Source organism: Erpetoichthys calabaricus, chromosome 9 (genome assembly GCF_900747795.2).
Source record: "Erpetoichthys calabaricus chromosome 9, fErpCal1.3, whole genome shotgun sequence".
Classification (NCBI taxonomy): domain Eukaryota; kingdom Metazoa; phylum Chordata; class Cladistia; order Polypteriformes; family Polypteridae; genus Erpetoichthys; species Erpetoichthys calabaricus.
The window spans coordinates 119,037,212-119,056,710 of record NC_041402.2 but is presented as its reverse complement, the minus strand read 5'-3'; the positions used below and the strand labels follow the sequence as shown (position 1 = coordinate 119,056,710).

Sequence of the window (19,499 nt, the reverse complement as noted above, 5' to 3'; positions counted from 1 at the left end):
CTTTTATTGTGCTTCTGATTGTCTAATTTCTTATTCCTTCTTTTTTTGTAACTCTATACTTCCATCTCAACTTCTTTTCCTGTGGTCCCTTTACTACCCGTATCTCAACTTCATACATCTTTGCTTGGTTTACCACTGTCTTAAAACCTTACCTTCAACCTTTACCTTAATTATTCAATCACACAATACTCTTGATATCTTCTTCCAATTGTTCCATCCACACTGTACTCTATGGGTTATCTGTGCATCAAATTTTCCATCTCAGGCTACCACTGACCCTAGATATTTATATTTGTCCACTCGTTTCAATAGCTTTCCCTGCAGGCTAACCTCTGAATCCTGATCTTCATTGAACTTCAGTCCTCTGTCCCCTCTTCCAACTTCCACTTCCTCTTTTCTGGTGCTACACAACATAATGTCATCAGCAAAAATTACGCTCCAGTGGAATTGGACACAGCACATCCATAACCAGATCAAAGAGGTAACAACTTAAAGAAAATCCCTGGTGCAGACCTACTCTAAATGGGATCTTTTCTGTTACCCCAACACCACTTTTAACCCAAGTCCTCACTCTGTCATGCATATCCTGGACATTCCTCCACACTGTACTTCTCTAGTACTCCTCTTGCATACCCCTCCAGACCTGTTGATGTGGCACTCTCCAAATCAATAGATAGATAGATAGATAGATACTTTATTAATCCCAAGGGGAAATTCACATACTCCAGCAGAATACTGATACAAAAAACAATATTAAAGAGTAATAAAAATGCAGGTAAAAACAGACAATAACTTCAAATAATGTTAACGTTTACCCCCCCGGGTGGAACTGAAGAGTCGCATAGTTTGGGGGAGGAACGATCTCATCAGTCTGTCAGTGGAGCAGGACAGTGACAGCAGTCTGTCACTGAAGCTGCTCCTCTGTCTGGAGACAATAAACACCATATGTAAACCCTTTTGATTTTCTCAATGCTTATGCTGTCTCAATGCAAAGACTGCATCAGTTGTTGCTCTCCCTGGCATAAAACTAAAATGCTCCTCACCTGTGGTGGTCTCTGTTCAAAGCCTTCTCTCTATAACCCTTACCAAATTTTCTTTGTATGTGATTACCAGCCTTATCCCTCTATAGTTTCCACAATCCGGAATATCTCTCTTCTCCTTATAAATGGGTATCACTGCTCTGGTACTCTATCCTGTACACAGATCTTCTGCATTAGATCTACGACACATCTACTTGATCTGGTTTGTTAATAGTTAACACATTTTTTTGAAAATAAAGAAAATCAGCTATTGTGGAGGAAGTAGTACTAGGGTGTTGTACCATGTTAGCCATTGCGAATGTAGTGAGAAGTCAAGCAAAATGACACATTTTATTGGCTAACTAAAAAGATTACAATATGCAAGCTTTCGAGGAAACTCCTGCCCTAAGGAAAGCCAAATAGGCTTTCTAATACATATATGATCTCATTTGGAAGACACGAAAATTATATGTAACAGTCGAGATGCATTAAAACAAATTAGAGAATATTAAAACAAATCAGCTTTGTATGGATAGTGTGTGAAGAGACAGTTCCTTCTAAGAGTAAATTATCCATTTAATGAAAATGTTTGCCTGGCTGATATTTACCCCTACCTCTCTAAACGCAACGAGGGATTGGTTAACATAAAAATGACTGATTGATTGGCGCCTGCGCCTCAATAGTCTCTCGATTGGTTGGCTTCAAAAATGATTGACGAAAATCCCTCCCATACCGTCTTAAGTCTGTAATAGTATCACAGACATATTTTTTAAGTCTTCCGAGTCAGCAAGTGGCGCTAAGCATACTGACGCGTGACTACCACTACAATATAGTTGTTTCCTTTCACGATGCTTGTCAGCAGCCAATGGTTCGCATTAGCGCTGATTTGCAACCTCGTCCTGGAAGGAATTGAAAGAGAAGAAGTATCTGGGTTGTAGTCGCTTCATGATGGCGCTAGTGGGTTCTCTCCGCAAAGAACTGGCAGAAGCCGTGGCTTCAAGCAGGGTGCTGGTGGTGGGAGCAGGGGGTATCGGTTGCGAGCTGCTGAAAAACCTTGTCCTGAGCGGTTTCGTCCATATTGATGTGGTGAGAAGGAATCTCGCGGCGTGTTTATTTCTTATCGCCTGTATAAACAGGCCTCTAACTCGCTGGGATGAATGAAACAAAAAAGAAAGACTAAGGAGATTAATATATACGATAAATGAGCTTTGGGAGGGTTTTCGTACGTTTACCCTACCCATCTTAAGCAGTAAAAATACGATTGTTCTCTGAATGTAGTTTTTTTTATTCTTATTTCTAACCCCCATTATACGGTCACGGTTTTGTTTAATAGTTTACATAGGCTAATGGATATTAATCACTTTACGCATTGGGCTTCTGTGTAATTTTAGACAACAGAATAACACGAGCCCCGATGCCTCCTGCTGTTTTGTTACCCGCAGCTATTGTCCCGTAAATTTGAAAGTGAATTTTACCCGCCACTACCGAGGGGAGGGGTGGCGGAAGGGGAATGCTTTGCTCTTCCTTAAATACGTAACGTTATTGACGATAAGGATGGCGCAGAGTTTATTTTTTTAAAGAGTGACGCGCGTAATGATCTCCTGAAAGTCACTGTTTCTGATAACCATTTTTATGTGTTCTGGTTAGAACAGTGCGTTTATGGCCCGAAAATGTTTAGTTGTGGTTTTATAGAGTACTTGTCACGCACATTGCAGGAACACAGCTCAGTGGTGTAAATAATAGAGTATACATGCAGTGCCAAGTTGTGTTTTTTTTACTCTTGGGTTTAACTAATGTCGTTCAGTACGTTATACTTAAGTTTTGCTGAATGTGTTTCGTTTACTTTTTTTAATATGGTCTCACCAAAATTGATTGTACCCATAAAATGTCCATAGTTTCATTAAATATCAGTACATCTTCAGATATCTAAAGAGAAGAATGTGGTGTGAACGATTCAAAGTGTGTTATTTATGATTAGCCTCCTGTGTATGTCAGTCATTTCCTTTAAATGATAGATAACATTAACATCACGTTTTGACTTTTTTGGGAAGTGTACCTTTTTACAGAAGCACAACAAATTTTATGACAAAACGACACAAACCTCTTTGAAACAAAAGACAGTTTTTTTTGTTTTTTTTTTACCTGAGTTCTATATGGTTTCATTTGAGAAATTCGGCAAGTGACTTGCCCTGGTGATATATATATATATATATATTAGTCCCAAGTTGTACAGGGTATACAGGGAAGGTGGCAGATTTGTTCATTGTGGTGTACCAGTATTGATCACATCAACATCAGAGACATGTTACTTACACCTCACAAGCTGTGATTTGCTGGACAGCTAGTCTGCTACGTATTCTAGAGCTTACACTTTAACAGGCATGGCTGTATGGTAGCACTTGAAAAATCAAAAAAGGTAACCCACATAGTACTGCCTGCTGTGTCCAGATGGGAATAAGCCTTGCGGCATCACAAATGCAGTGCCTGTTGTTCCTAATGTGAGCCTCTGGCCCTCCCAACAGACAAACAAAATAAAGCACTTGTTTAGTATTTTCCATATTGACAATGAGAATGTGTGTTGGGTTTGTTCATAACTTTATGTTAAATTCTCAACACGGCCTGATAGAGCTTTAGGTTACAGAAATAAAATGCAAACCGTATTACTGTACTTGCAGAATAACCATTTGTGGGTCTGTTTCAGTTTTCATTTTAGCATGTTTTGCCCCATTAATATTGCTTGAAAGTTTTTTTTTTTTTTTTTCTTTTCCCACCTTGTTCTGGTCATTTATGATTAAACTTTTGCTCTCTTCAAAACTACGTTTAACATTTTTTGTTTTGCAATGGGTGTTGGCACTACAAGTCAACACTTAACCTCTTTTATTGTGTACATGATTGAAAGCAATTTTCTATGTGTTTATTTTTTGTAACAACTATCCATAAAGCTAAGTAAATGTTTTACAGATATTTATAGGAATAGTGGCATACTAGAGAATTTGTTCCAAAAATAAATATAGTATACCTCAGCTGATGCAAACTGGTCAGTTTTTTACATTTATTTGTACATCTAAATTTACAAAACTATTTAACTGATGCATGTTGTAACTTTAATAACAATTTATTTCATCACTCCTACTAATGCTAGATTTTCTTATTTACCTAATGTGATTATTTCCAGATTGACCTTGACACCATTGATGTAAGTAACCTGAACAGACAGTTTTTGTTTCAGAAGAAACATGTTGGAAAATCAAAAGCCCAGGTAAGAAAAGCTTGCCCTCTGTATTCTTGAGCATTGTGTATTTTGAAAATTACAGTAGATTTAACATTATTCTTCCCCTCTGTTTAGATTGCCAAGGAAAGTGTGTTAAAGTTCTGTCCTAAAGCCAGCATCACAGCGTACCATGACAGTATAATGAAGTGAGTTAATATGTTACTTCCGTTTGATATATTGGATAAAAAAGTATTTGGGGTTGGAAGAACAATACCTACTTTTTATCTCATTTCTGCGAAATTTGTAAGTGGCAATTACTTTCTGATTTTAAAATCTTACACTGTACACTCCTGCCTTATATTTCAGTAATTGTCCTACACCACCTTTTATTGTTAGTAATCATTCCAAAACATGCCACACAATTCACTAAATTTTGCTGCAGATGCTTGTGGTGGAGGTGATAATGGGGCTAACACACTTCATACAGTAAATATGTACCTATAGAACACAAATAACCAAGGTGCTTACATCTAAGTCCCCCAGTAGTTATTACTGTGACATGTTTGTGAGTGAGATGGAGACAAGCTCAGGCAGTACAATGATTTGACTTTATTTACTTTTATACTTTGTCATTAGAATTTCAGAAAAAAAAAACTTGTATAACAACACTTTTTTTTTAATGTAAACATTCATGTGAAAACTTACAGCAAGAGAAATGTCTTCATTTGCCATGTCTTCGAATATTTTTTTTTATTCTCTGAAAAGGATGTTGCAGGAACTGATACTTAGGTATGAAGTTGAGGCCAAAGTTCTAAAAATGTAATGGTATACTCGGGAAGGCACAATAATGTGTTAATTGTGAGTAAGAACTACACATAAAAATGACTCAAGAAGAAAAACAGCATAAGTCATGTCTGGAAATGGTTTTATTTTAGGCAGGAAAATTTCATAACACAATTGCAGGAGAGGTATTTCTTATTTAAAAAACAAATTGGGGCATAACACACAATATAAGCTCTTGTTATTGCTGCTTTCACCCCATTATGGAGTTAGTTCAGAAACTGATTTGTGCATGCTTTGAGAGCAGCATAACAAGATGAGATATAGTACATTAATTAAACTTTTATGGTAATGCATTTGTAAGAGGAGATGAAAAGATAAGATTAGTCACTTTTTAATACAGTGTCCTACACAGTCCTAATAAATTAACCGAGGCTCTGTATTCACTGATTGTAATGAACACTTCTACAAATGTTCATCTGTCCTAGCATCCGTCCATTTTTTTTAACCAGTGTATACAGTTCATGGTCGATTTGGGGAATTTGTGGGAGTAGGGGTTGCAGCCTCACACCATTTACAGTTGCGCATGTAGGAGTGTGGAATATGGGAGAACTGGTAGTACTAACAACAACAGCAGCAAGTAATCATCGACAAAATATTCAAACAAAGTGGTCTATTTGGCTTGTCTACACCAGCAATGACATAAGCTGCACCATTTTTTAATTAAAAAATAAAAGTTTTCCAACACCTCCAAGGACTAGGCATGTCTCTCTATTAATACAACATGCACTCCATTTGTGTCATTTGTTTGGTTTTTGAAGGCAAACATTTTCATTAGTATAACCTGTAAATAAAAGGCTACATGTCATAATTTGAATGGTATGTTGAAGAATGTAATGCAGTGTCACAGTTGTAAATTTTTTGACTACTGGTAACAAAAGCTTAAGTATTTTTCTAATTCTGGATTTCTACATAGGCATAAGCAATAAAAAGTCTGCTGTTTTCAAGGTTTCTTATACAAATGATCAAAGTAATGGAGTTCTGAAAGAAAGGATTAATGTAAAATTGAAGTTTGATTTCATACAGGATGCTTTAAAGTTGGGACAAGTGTATAAAGGGGCATACTTGTAAAATAAAGCACTATTAGTTTCCCTAAATTATAATTATAAGTAATTATTTGATTGGTATAACAGTATTTTAAGTTGCTACTGTTAGTATTTATGTATTTTATGTAACAGAGAAAAGCCTAATATTGTTCACTACAGTAATGGTGGTAATTTAATAAAAAAAAAAAAGCCATTGAATGGGATTTCTGTTTTTGAGTTGGTGTTGTAAGGTATCAAGTGTCAGTAAAATTTTACTGGTATTGAATATACACAAATTCTGGTATAGTGACATCCTTGTTCTCTGAGGCATTTAGTGCAGTCATGGTGGTGAATTAATTTATCATGATTAAAGTTCAAATCAGAGATGCTGTTTTAAAGTGTTGATTTTTCACCTCTTGTCCACTTTTTCCAAAGTATTCAGTTTTATAATTGACCTTAACTCATATTATGTACTTAAGACTGAACAGATTTTACCTTTTGTGGACTAAAATGACTTCAGTACATTCATACAGAGAGTAAAATCTATATATTTATTTTTTGTTTCTTGTTGTTTAGCCCAGATTACAATGTGGAATTTTTCAGAAACTTTACTCTTGTCATGAATGCTTTGGATAACAGAGGTAATGTTTTTCTTTTTGCATTCCTATTATCTTTAGAGCATTGTGAATGTTATATTTTTTCAGAAAAAAATTGTTGCCTGATTCATGAAAAATTATTTTGATTGCCTTTAAAAAGCATAAAAATGTAAATTTGTGTAAGATTAAAAAATTATTGAGGGTTTTGAAAGTACTCCCCAAATGTTACAAATTCTTATATAACTGAAAAAGGGTAGAAGTTGTCTCTCAATGACAGGTAGTAAACATTTCTTTAAATACAAAACCTTTACTCTGCTGAAAATAGCAGAAGGCTACCTGGGTACAGTGGCAACATATGCTTCCCCTCCATAGCCAAATATTTCATGTTTACAGTTGATAAACAATATTCACATGCATCATGATTATCTATCTATCTTTATATATATATATATATATATATATATATATATATATATAAAATAATATCTCAAAATAATATATATATATTTTTTTAATACCAAATCAATTTCAACTTTTTGCATTTTGGGGCCCTGCAGTAGGTTGATAACTGCTTTAAGAAAATATTTTAAAAATATTAATTTCACAGTACTGGACTCAAAGATTTAAGCACAATCTGGGGGGTATTTTTCGTACGTTGATTACTCATTTAGCCGGATGTAATTGTTGATGATTTGGCGTGATCCTGGATCTGTCGGTTTTTCGAAACTCTTGCTAGATGTGTTGTCATAGCAACACATCCTAATCCTCAAACCTGCTCGGAGCAGGTTTGTTCTATGTAAACAAGGATTAGCTCACACCCTTAATCAGTGTCCGTGCGTGGAATTCATTTAGTCATGACTTCGCTGTTCATGAATGAGCAACTAATTGATATCAGTACGCAAATTATAAGAAGAGAATTTCATATAGAGAGGGGTTTGTGCAATCGGCAAGATCCTTTATTGCTTCCGGAGGAAATTCTTTTCGAAAGATACCGCTTTAGCCGAGGGGAAATAGTGTACCTCAAAAATTTATTAGGACCTTATGTTTGAAGTCAAACTTGGCGAAGTCGGGCTCTCACAACCACACAGACAGTATGCATTGTTTTGAGGTTTTTTGCAAGCGGCTCTTTTTTTCTATACTGTAGGCCAGGGCTATTCAATTGGCGGTCCGCGGGCCACATGCGGCCCAGAATCAACCTCCGAGTGGCCCAGCCTGTGGTTCCGCCCATAGATAATAAATTAATATATATTATTCATAAATTATTTAATATAATTTAATATAAATATATATATATTAATATAAATATATAGTATATTAATATAAATATAAAGTTTTTATTATGTCTATGGTCCCGCCAAAAACGCGCATTCCTACGTAAATTACGTAGCCTGCAACACGCAAACAATGCAGAGCGTGCCGGTAGTAGCTTAGATTACTATCAATATATCTTTCTCAACACTGAAACGTAAAATTGCCAATGAAAACCGTAAGTTTAACCCTGCCTGGACTGACAAATACTTGTTTATTTTACCGCCACATCCAAACGCCAAACCGATGTGTTTAATTTGTAATGAGTGCATTGGAGTATTTAAAGATTACAATGTGCAGAGGCATCATGTTGAGAAACACCACACTTTTCGCACCAATTTTCCAGAGGGATCTCAAGAGAGGGCTGCAAAAGTGCAGAGTTTGATTGCATCTTACAACCGGAGCAGTACTACCATGGTGCGGTCATTCACAGCCCAAGAGAGAGCTACTGCAGCATCCCTTCGTGTTTCCTGGATACTGGCAAAAAAGAAAAGGCCATTCACAGACTCTGAAACCGTGAGGGACTTAATGCTGGCTGTCGTGGATGAGGTGATAAATGACGATAAAATTAAAATGAGCGTGGTATCTGCTATAAAAAACGTACCCCTGTCAGATACTTCAAACATTCGTAGGGTTGAAATTCTTGCTGCAGATGTGTATGAAACGCTGTTAGGAGACCTGATGAAAGCTGATACTATTTCTATAGCAGTAGATGAGTCCGCAGACAAAACTGATACTGCTCAGTTGTGCATATATGTCCGTTTTTTTGATGGCAAATGCTTCCGAGAGGAGTTGCTCGGCCTACTGCCGTTAGAAGGACACACAACTGGCGATAGTCTTTGGGAAAATTTCCGCCTTTTTTAAAGACAGTGGTCTGGATATGAAGCGTGTGTGCATGCTTGTGACAGATGGGGCTCCGTCCATGACAGGGAAAGTGAATGGTTTGGCAGCACGTTGGTCCGCTGTTGCACCTCAGTTGATCTCCTTACACTGCATTGTGTATCAGGCGGTGTTGTGTGCAAAACTAAGCGGGGCGCTCAAAACGACAATGGACAGCGTTATGGCTATAATTAATTTTATTCGCTCCACATCAAGCCTCCAACACCGCTTATTCCGCATGCTGCTGTCAGAAATGTATGCTGAGCACCACGACCTTCTTTTGCATCATGACGTGAGGTGGCTGCCCAAAGGCAAAGCACTGGAGCGTTTCTGCGGTCTCAGAGAACAGATCATAACTTTCCTCCGCGGCAGCAAGCAAAAAAAGGCAGAAACGCACTTGAGTCGCATACTGGACGACAACTTCATGGCCGATGCCTGCTTTCTGAGCGACATATTCAAACACCTGAACGATCTCAATTTGGGACTACAAGGCAGAGACAAAACTGTCATCGACCTTGTGGAACAGATGCACGCATTCCAAGTTAAACTGGACCTTTTCGCAAATGATTTGAGCACAGGCCAAATGCTGCATTTTCCGACACTCCGCAAATGCATCTCATCCCCCGCACAAATCACGGATGTGATGACAGATTTCATTGCGATGTTGAAAAATAACTTTGCTGGTCGATTGGATGGACTTGATCTGCCCACAGAGTTGGCTGTTTTTGTCAGAGACCCGTTCACTGTTGCAATAGAAGGGGACTTATCCGCCAGAGCTAAGAAACTGGTCCCTTCCATTGACTAGGAGAAATTCACACTCGAACTTGTTGACATGCAGTCATCTGTAACCATGGCACAGGAGTTTTCCACTAACGGGCCTGCAATGTTTTGGACTGATGTCAACGCACATCAGTTCCCTAACATTAAGAAAGTAGCGATCGTCATGCTCAGTATGTTTGGATCAACATATACATGTGAGTCAAGTTTTTCACACATGAACTCCATAAAAAGCAACTCTCGTTGCTCCCTGACTGACCATACTCTCCACCAATGCCTTCGAATTGCATTGACAACTTACGAGCCTAAAGTCACTGCTCTCGTTCAAAACAAAAAATGTCACTTCTCCCACTAAGTCAGCAGGGTAACTGTAGCCTACAATACATCAATATAATGTGGGATGCGTAACAGAGGCATGCCTAATCACACATGGTGATTTAAAATATGTTCCCTCAGTGTTGTTATAGTTGTGAATACTGTGCACTTTTTATTTTATGCACTTTGAGATTTTCCTGGGTCAAATGTGTGCAAGTTGTTTATTTTGTTTCAAAAGGAAACAATGTTATTTCTAATAGCCTACTACTGTGCACTATTTTGTTTTATGCACTTTGTGATCAGATAGGTCAGATATGTAGTCTAGGTCCGTTTTTTTTCTTTTGTAAGTGGAAAAAATAGGGGCTACCTCAGATTCTGTTAATTCAGCTCTTTTTGTATGCACCTTTTGCTCTGCAAACTGCCCAAAGTTAAAAGAGAAACAACGAATAAACCTTATGTCTTTCAATAAATTTGTTTGTGTTGGTTTTAAAATTTGTCATTACGAGCTGCTTTGCCGCTAAAATGACTGGCCCAGCTAACCTTCTTGGTTTGACAATCTGGCCCAACTGAATTTGTAATTGAATAGCCCTGCTGTAGGCGTTGCGAAAAAATCTATGAAAAAGTGCAGTTTGCCAGGCAATTCGTAAAGTCTGTTTGGCTCTGAAATATTTCCTTCAGGTTTTCATAGTGTTTCCTGGACACCTGCGTGTGCAGACAAAAGAGGCGTTTCATGCCATTGCAGGTAGGTAATACTAGGGCTGCACGATAACAGAAAAAATGATTATCACGATTATTTTGCTCAAAATTTTTATCACGATTAATAATGACGATTATTCCTTTGGTAAATGAAGTCTGTGACCAAAGCAGTGTAGCCTCGGCCAGTTATTCACAGATGCTGCCCTAATCATATTAGCTGCGTTGTCCGTTGTGATGCATACAAGTCTTTCTTCCACCAAGCCCCAAGCGGACATCGCTTCTTTGAGGCCCACTGCAATAAACTCTGCTGTATAGTCTTGTGGGAAAAACGAAGTTTGCAAAAGCTTGCTTTTCATCTCAAACTCGCTGTCAATAAAATGAACTGTCAAGCTCAAATACGGTTCCGCAGTTCTGCTTGACCATAAGTCGGTCGTGGCAGCAAAATATTCAAGGCTGAGCCTGAGAATTTCTCTTTCTATTTCTTTTCGGCATTTCGCATACAGCGAGGGCAGTGCAACATTGGAAAAATGGTTGCGTGAGGGAATGCTATATCTTTTATCAAGTGTTGCGATCATTTTTTTAAACCCCTCACTGCTCACGGTGGTTATTGGACACATATCCTTGGCTATATGGTACGTGATTGCCTCTGTTATTTCCCGGTGTCTTTGCGAGCTAGGCAGATATGGTATTGCGTTGAACAATGTCCCTGATATTGTTGTCTGTGTTGTGGATGGCTGGTAATTTTTTGTTGTTGCCGTTTGTGCCTTCAGTCGTTGAAATTCTTGATAGTGTACTTTGTGGTGGCTTTTAAGGTGGTTGATGAGGTTTGTTGTGTTACCTTGGGAAGTTTGGACGGAACAGGAGCAAAGTTTGCACAAGACTCGTACCTGATCAACATCACATTCCTCGAAATCGAAATAGTTCCAGACAACTGAGTATGACCCCTTTTTAGGAACTAACGATCGCACTTGTGCACCTTCCTCACGTTGCTCCGCCATCATATGTTTATTCTGACTGACTGTTATTGCTGCTATTGACTTCTACTGCTTCAGAAAGCGCTTGCAATCTAGACGCAGTAACGTCATAGTGACGCAGTCCAATCCGTAAACTCAGCCCATAAAAAACAGTTTGGTCTTTATACTGTAAAATCGCGACGATATTTATTAACTGATCGTGGGTCATAAATATCGTTATCATGAGAAAAAAAAGATTAATCGTGCAGCCCTAGGTAATACACAGGCAAAAACACCCACAGTTCCATAAAGAATCTCACAATCGGCCTAACATTCTCATTGCCCAGGGTTTCCAAATGTGATTGGGGCACATGGAACTGATCAGAGTTGGAGTTTGATCAAACATTATTTGGAAAATGTACCTCTCCTCCTGATGAATAATCAGACAGTGTCTTCATCAAATATTTGACCTTTGTCAATATCTCGTTGGTCAGACACAGGGTCTAGGGATATGACATTCCCTGCAACTGACCCAACAAAAAAAGAGAGCTATATGGAACCTACCTATGGCACACATTGAGGACAAATATATGCAATGACCATCCTTTACCTGAAATGAAGTGACCACTGCATCCTTCACTGGTTCTGAGGAGGAGCTTCCCCCTGGAATGCTGGAGAGCCAACTCTTCTGCAGGGGTTAGGTCTGAACTGTGTGGACCTCCACCTGTTTTTTGCTTGTCTGCCTTATTAGCTTTAAAATTAATGTTCTTTACATTATATATGATTTATGTCAACAATTCTTTAAATAGTTATATACCAATATTTACCAGTTTGAAGTATATTCTTGTACTTCACTTTAACCAATTCCCGTGTTCTCCTTGTGCTCACGTTTGATGTGGAATTATGTCATATTAAAATAATTAATCTGACACATAGGAAATGAAACGCTGCTTTCAGTAAGTACAATGCACACGCGTTTAATTTGTCGGCCATTTTTTCCAGCCGTCTTTTCTGGTTTGGGCTGCTTTTGAAGTGTTATCCCTTGTGCATATTAAATCTTGAAATTCTTCATGTCCTTCGAATAAAAGGTCTTGCTCCGCTTGTGTGAAAAAAAAGAAAAAAAAAAAAATGCGGCCGTTCTTTCATAATTTTGTTACAGCCTATCAAAGACTTGCTGATCATGTTTTCTAGACTCAATATATATGGGCTTTTCAATCAGTGCGGGCGCGCGCATCCATCTTGGATGATTAGATCCAGCTAGGCTAATCTACTACATGGCTGCGTTTGAAAAACCGACTTATTCCGGATGAGTTTCACTGGCATTAACTCATCCAAGATGAGGCATCTGATCTCGGATGATTTAAGCGACGTACGGAAAATACCCCCCTGTAGTAAGCTTGTGGATTACCAATATAGGTAATAAACCAAACAAAAAAATTTTGAAAAACTCCACTGATGTGTTTACTGAGAAATACGAATACATGTACCTGTATCGTTATTCTACCCAGAGGTTCATGGTTTCCATCCTTAAATTGAAATAGTAGCTTTAACACAAAACACAACTGTGCAATTTTTATGATTAGTTAAACCTTACTGTTATGGCTTAGTAGAATACATTTTAGGAGGAATTCTTGAAGGAATCCAGAAAATTTCAAACACCACATTTTTTGAGTTTATTACTAATAATACATTAGGGTAATTGGGATTTGGTATTTTTATGTACGTTTGTTCAGGCTTAGCAATGTCTGCTGTGCAGAGATTGGCTTGCATGTTATAGGTTTGTGTGTGTGAGTTATGTGTATTTAAATGCGCTTGTCTTAGTGGTACACAAACCAAAGCAGCATCTACCTATGAGGCTGTATTTATACTTAACACAACATGACACATGCGCCTGCCGGCACTACTTCTATGCAAGGAGTGTACTGTTTATACTTGCGTGAATACTTCATATAAATCTGGAGCATTCCAACAGATGGCAGATATCATTACGGTGAGAAAACAAAGTTTGGCTTCACTGTCTTGTGAATCGCCCAAAACTTCCATTAAATTTCCAGGAAATTTTGCCTCAATATCTCTGAAAAGGATGGGTGTTTAATGATTACATCCATCAATCCAGGGATGCACCCATTCCAATAAGTATCTGGCACAAGGCAGAAACAATCCCTGAAAGGGACATTGGCTCATTACAAGTTGAATACAAGCACACATATACATTAGTGTCATTTTAGCATCACCAAATCTCTAAACCTGCATGTCTTTGGAAGGTATTCAGAGCACATTGCAAGTTTTCCTGTTGGGTTTCCACAAACTCCAGGCAGGGGACACCTGGGATGTGACTCGGTACTGCGATGCAGCAGCATTACCACTCTGCCACCGTGTTGCCCCCACATGTGTAATTATTAACAGTATTATTTAAATGAAGTTAATGATTTATGTGTAAAGTGTAACATACATGCTTTAACACATTTCATTATGAAAGTATAGTACTTTCATCAAGGATAAATCTAAGGGCCGGTTTATACTTCACACTCAGAATGAGTATACATGCATGGTTCATGGCTGCCACGTGTTCCCACCATTCATTTGATGCGTCCTCTGAGAACGGCCTCAGAAATGAATGCAACACGTGTGCAAGTTGCAGCAACAGCAAAAAATCGGAGGGCACAGTTTGTTCAAGTTGGAACTTGACGTCGGAGTGTCTGTTTACTATTGACATGAGACAGAAAGCCACTTTGCAGATCCTACAGGATCAGTGTGTTTGCTTCAATGTTCAATGAATGGTTTGATGTGGTGAAGTAAAATGCTGATATACAAATGCATTTAGCGCAGTACAACTTAAAGGTCTCACATACCATCTTCTGTGCCTTTTTTTTTTTTTGCACCTTCACAGCAGTATCAGATTGTATAGCAGCATATTTGAGCCACACAGAAGAAACAATTAGGGACACTGTGAAAAGGTCTATTTTGTTAACCGCTTTAATCTCGAAATTTCCACTTTAATCCCATAGTTTATTTTGTCAGTAAAGTAAACCGTTGTAAAAGTCATCTTAAAAAAGACCCAGTTGTTAATCGCTACATGCTTCTGGGGCTTCCTCCTGAACTGACAGCACAAAGAACACATTCAATGTATGATATTCCAGCTCTCTGCACATTGAGAATGCTTAGATTTATACTTGATATCACTTTTATGATGAAATGCATTAAAGTATGTATATTTTACAGATAAATCATTCACTTCATTTAAATAATGATTACCCTAAGTTCTTGTCTATAAGCCGCGGCTTATCTAAGGAAAAAACTTGTGAAAATGAAAAAATAGAATATCGGCTTATACATAAATCCGGCTTATACGATAATCCCTCCTCCATCGCGGGGGTTGCGTTCCAGAGCCACCCGCGAAATAAGAAAATCCGCAAAGTAGAAACCATATGTTTATATGGTTATTTTTATATTGTCATGCTTGGGTCACAGATTTGCGCAGAAACACAGGAGGTTGTAGAGAGACAGGAACGTTATTCAAACACTGCAAACAAACATTTGTCTCTTTTTCAAAAGTTTAAACTGTGCTCCATGACAAGACAGAGATGACAGTTCTGTCTCACAATTAAAAGAATGCAAACATATCTTCCTCTTCAAAGGTGTGTGTGTCACATAGATAGAGAAAACAATCTCTAGCAAACAAATCAATGGTGCTGTTTGGCTTTTAGATATGCGAAGCACCGCGGCACAAAGCTGTTGAAGGCGGCAGCTCACACCCCCTCCGTCAGGAGCAGGGAGAGGGAGAGAGAGAGAGAGAGAGAGAGAGTTTGTTTTTCAGTCAAAAATCAATACGTGCCCTTCGAGCTTTTAAGTATGCGAAGCACTGTGCAGCATGTCTTTTCAGGAATCAGCTTTACAAAAGATAGCAACGTGAAGATAATCTTTCAGCATTTTTAGACGAGCGTCCGTATCGTCTAGGTGTGCGAACAGCCCCCCTGCTCAATCCCCATACGTCAGGATCACAGATAGTCAGCGCAAGAGTGAGAGAAAAGTAAGCAATCTAGCTTCTCAGCCATCTGCCAATAGCGTCCCTTGTATGAAATCAACTGGGCAAACCAACTGAGGAAGCATGTACCAGAAATTAAAAGACCCATTGTCCGCAGAAATCAGCGAACCAGCAAAAAATCCGCGATATATATTTAAATATGCTTACATATAAAATCACAATTTAAATGACCGCTACGCGCGTGTGTTGACTCGGCGACGCACAGAGCAGAAAGAACGCGCTCCGGCCGCTCAAACCACGCCATGCGGGGAGTGAGAGAGACGCCAATATCTCACACTCTCTCCCCCCTTAAAGAAATTAAATGGGTGCAAGTGAGACCACTGACCTCCCTCCCTTCTATTAGTTATAGGTTATAGTACGTTCGACTTATCCATGAGTCCGGCTTATCTATGATACGATTTTATTTTAAAAATTCGTATGATTTTTGGTCTCCGGCTTATACATGAGTCCGGCTTATAGACAAGAACCTAGGGTAATAATTACACATGTTGGGTCAGCACGGTGACGAAGCAGCAGCACTGCTGCCTCACAGGGAGTCATGTCCCTTGTGTTCCCTGCCTGGAGTTTGCATGTTTTTCTGGAGGGTTTCTGCAGTGTGCTCCGGTTTCCTTCCAAAGACATGCAGGTTTTGGGATTTAGTGATGCTAGAGTGACGCTAGTGTACAGTGCATCCGGAAAGTATTCACAGCGCATCACTTTTTCCACATTTTGTTATGTTACAGCCTTATTCCAAAATGGATTAAATTCATTTTTTTCCTCAGAAATTTACACACAACAACCCATAATGACAACGTGAAAAAAGTTTACTTGAGGTTTTTGCAAATTTATTAAAAATAAAAAAAACTAAGAATCACATGTACATAAGTATTCACAGCCTTTGCTCAATACTTTGTCGATGCACCTTTGGCAACAATTACAGCCTGAAGTCTTTTTGAATATGATGCCACAAGCTTGGCACACCTATCCTTAGCCAGTTTCGCCCATTCCTCTTTGCAGCACCTCTCAAGCTCCATCAGGTTGGATGGGAAGCGTCGGTACACAGCCATTTTAAGATCTCTCCAGAGATGTTCAATCAGATTCAAGTCTGGGCTGTGGCTGGGCCACTCAAGGACATTCACTGAGTTGTCCTGAGGCCACTCCTTTGATATCTTGGCTCTTGTGTCACAGCCATGCGCACAAAATAGGTAATATATTGCTTATGCAACAGCTTGTCATTTCGCATTTTTATGTATTGTTAAATGCAAGCATCAGTGAGAATATATACAGATTGTTTGGTTGATGTGCAGTAAGTCTTGATGTTTGTGTTAGGGAAATGTCTTTTTCTTCAAAAAAGAAAACATACAGTTGAGGAAGTCCTATAAAAGTTACACAGTGCTAGTGATATAAATATGAAGATCCTGTTTTCTGAAAGAGTCAATGCTATGCTCTATTTTTATGTACTGTTTAGTATAACTTTGAAGCGTTGCAGCGTGCATATTAAAAATTCAAACTTCATGGCAAAGGCTGTGAATACTTATGTACATGTGGTTTCTCAGTTTTTTTTATTTTTAATAAATTTGCAAAAATCTCAAGTAAACTTTTTTTTCATGTTGTCATTATGGGGTGTTGTGTGTAGAATTCTGAGGATTAAAGTGAATTTAATCCATTTTGGAATAAGGCTGTAACATAACAAAATGTGGAAAAAGTGATGCGCTGTGAATACTTTCCAGATGCACTGTATGTGTGTGCTTGTATTCACCTTGTGAAGAGCTGATGCCCGTCCAGGAATTGTTTTTGCCTCATGCCCAATGCATGCTGGAATGGGTGCATCCCTGAATTGATGGTTGTAATCATTAAACATCCGTCCTTTTCAGAGATGTTGTGGCAAGGTGTCCTCAGAATTTAATGGATGTTTCAGGCAATACGGGAGCAAGTATAAACAATACACCACTTGCACAGCAGAAGTGTCCGCAAGAGCATCGTATGAAGTATAAACCCGGCCTAAGAATTCTAAATGTGCAGAGATATCATAAATTTAATGTGTTCTGTGTGGTAATTGCTTCCTGCCACTGCTGTCAGTACAGGAAGAAACTCCAGAAGCACATAACGATTCACAACTGGGTCGGTTTACAATGTTTTACTTCAATGACAAAATAAACTACAGTATGAGATTAAAGTGGAAATTTCAAGGTTAAAGTTGAAATTTCCACTTTAATCACAAAACATTTTTTTTTTCTTCAGTGTTCATTTTTTTCCTCTGTGGCTCACATATGCTACATTCTGATGCTGTTGTGTAGGTGCAGAATAAAAGATATATCGCATCATTGCAATGAAGAATGTGTGATGCTTGTGTTGCCTATGCAAGAAATAGATGAAGAAAAGCACCATGAATACATTTGTATGGCAGCACTTAAGTTTGATTTGCTTCACCACATCAAACCATTCATCAAACATTGAAGCACTTGCATTGATCCTGCATCATCTACAAATTGACTTGCTGTTACAGGTTGATAGTAAACAAAGATTTTGATGTCACATTCCAAGATGAACACACTGCACCTCCCTCCCCACCCCAAACCTGATATTTTTTTTTTTTTTTTTGGGGTACTGCAACTCGCGCACAAGTCATGTTAATTTTCGTCAAATGAACGCTGAAAACACATGGCAGCCATGATGTGTGCATGTACGCGTTCTGAGCATGAAGTATGAACTGGCCCTTGGGTGGCCAGATTTTGTTTTTAAAGTGACAGTATCATAACTTGACACACACCTTCATATGCCATGGATCGTTATTAATTTTTCCTATCAAACAATTCAAACAATAATTTTTAAACATCTTCGTTCATATTCAGTTACATAGTAAACTGTTTAAGGGCCTTTTTTTTTTTTTTTTTTTTTAACCACACTGACAACATCTAAAGTAGATATGAAGATTCTAACCAAGGAGGAGTTCTGATTGACTTTATAAATGATGGTTGTTTTTTTTTTTTGTTTTTTTTTTTTTTGGGGGGGACCTTTTTAGAAATATAATGAAGCAAGGGTCAGCAAGTAATCTGTCACTTCTGCTGATATACTTCATATTTGCATAAAGAGGTTAAGTCACACAGCCTGCTTCCCTGATCGTACATTTGGTTTCCCAGTAGTTACATCCTATGGACCACATGGGCAATTTTACATTTTTGCAAATGTTTTTTGGGCACATTTTGTTCTTTTTAGGTTGGTGTTGAATAGGAACATGGCTCTGCCCTGTTACTTGAGTCAAACTGCTATGTGTGCTGTTTTTCAAACTAACCTTGAGCTGAATGTAATTATCAATAACCACTGTGAGAAGAATGAGTCTCCAGATATTGTAAAGGTTTGGGGCAGCCACCCGTATATTATATCCCAGCTGCAAAAGTTTGAAATAATTGAACAGAGATATTCACAAGACTGAGTCCAAAACTGAAACTGAAGACTTGGAGGTAAGATGGCGGTTTTAAGGGCTGGGGAAGAAAATGGTGTTATCTATGCCGGAGCCGGAAGTGACGTCATCAGAGGTGCCGGGACCTGGTGAGATTTCTCGGGAATGGTCTGCAAGAAACCGAGACAGTCGGCACACTCTGCCACCCCCTGGTCTGGTGTAGTATTACATTTACTCAGACCCTTTAGCTGTCTCCTACTCGCACGTGTGTGACAAGGCCCCCCACCTTATCCCAGACCCATCGGGTAGGCGACCTGCAAAGAGAGGTTGTGAGCACGAGAAAGGGTATCGACTTTGGAATGAAGAGAGCCCTTACGATGAATAAACGAATACTTATACGGTTGAAGGTCAAGAAACCACCTGGTGACCCGAGGATTCGATTCCTTGTGTAGGGCC

The 19,499-nt window shown here is 38.6% G+C and overlaps 1 protein-coding gene across 1 annotated transcript in view; it reads left to right on the top strand.

Annotated features, from left to right (window-relative positions):
• Positions 1-1,812: 1,812 nt before the first annotated feature.
• Positions 1,813-19,499, top strand: part of uba2 (ubiquitin-like modifier activating enzyme 2) — a 106,383-nt gene continuing 88,696 nt past the window's right edge. Inside the window, 4 exon segments of the mRNA XM_051932233.1 lie at positions 1,813-2,105; positions 4,195-4,278; positions 4,366-4,436; positions 6,672-6,736. Coding sequence (XP_051788193.1) covers positions 1,965-2,105; positions 4,195-4,278; positions 4,366-4,436; positions 6,672-6,736 — 361 coding nt within the window. The 5' untranslated portion in view covers positions 1,813-1,964.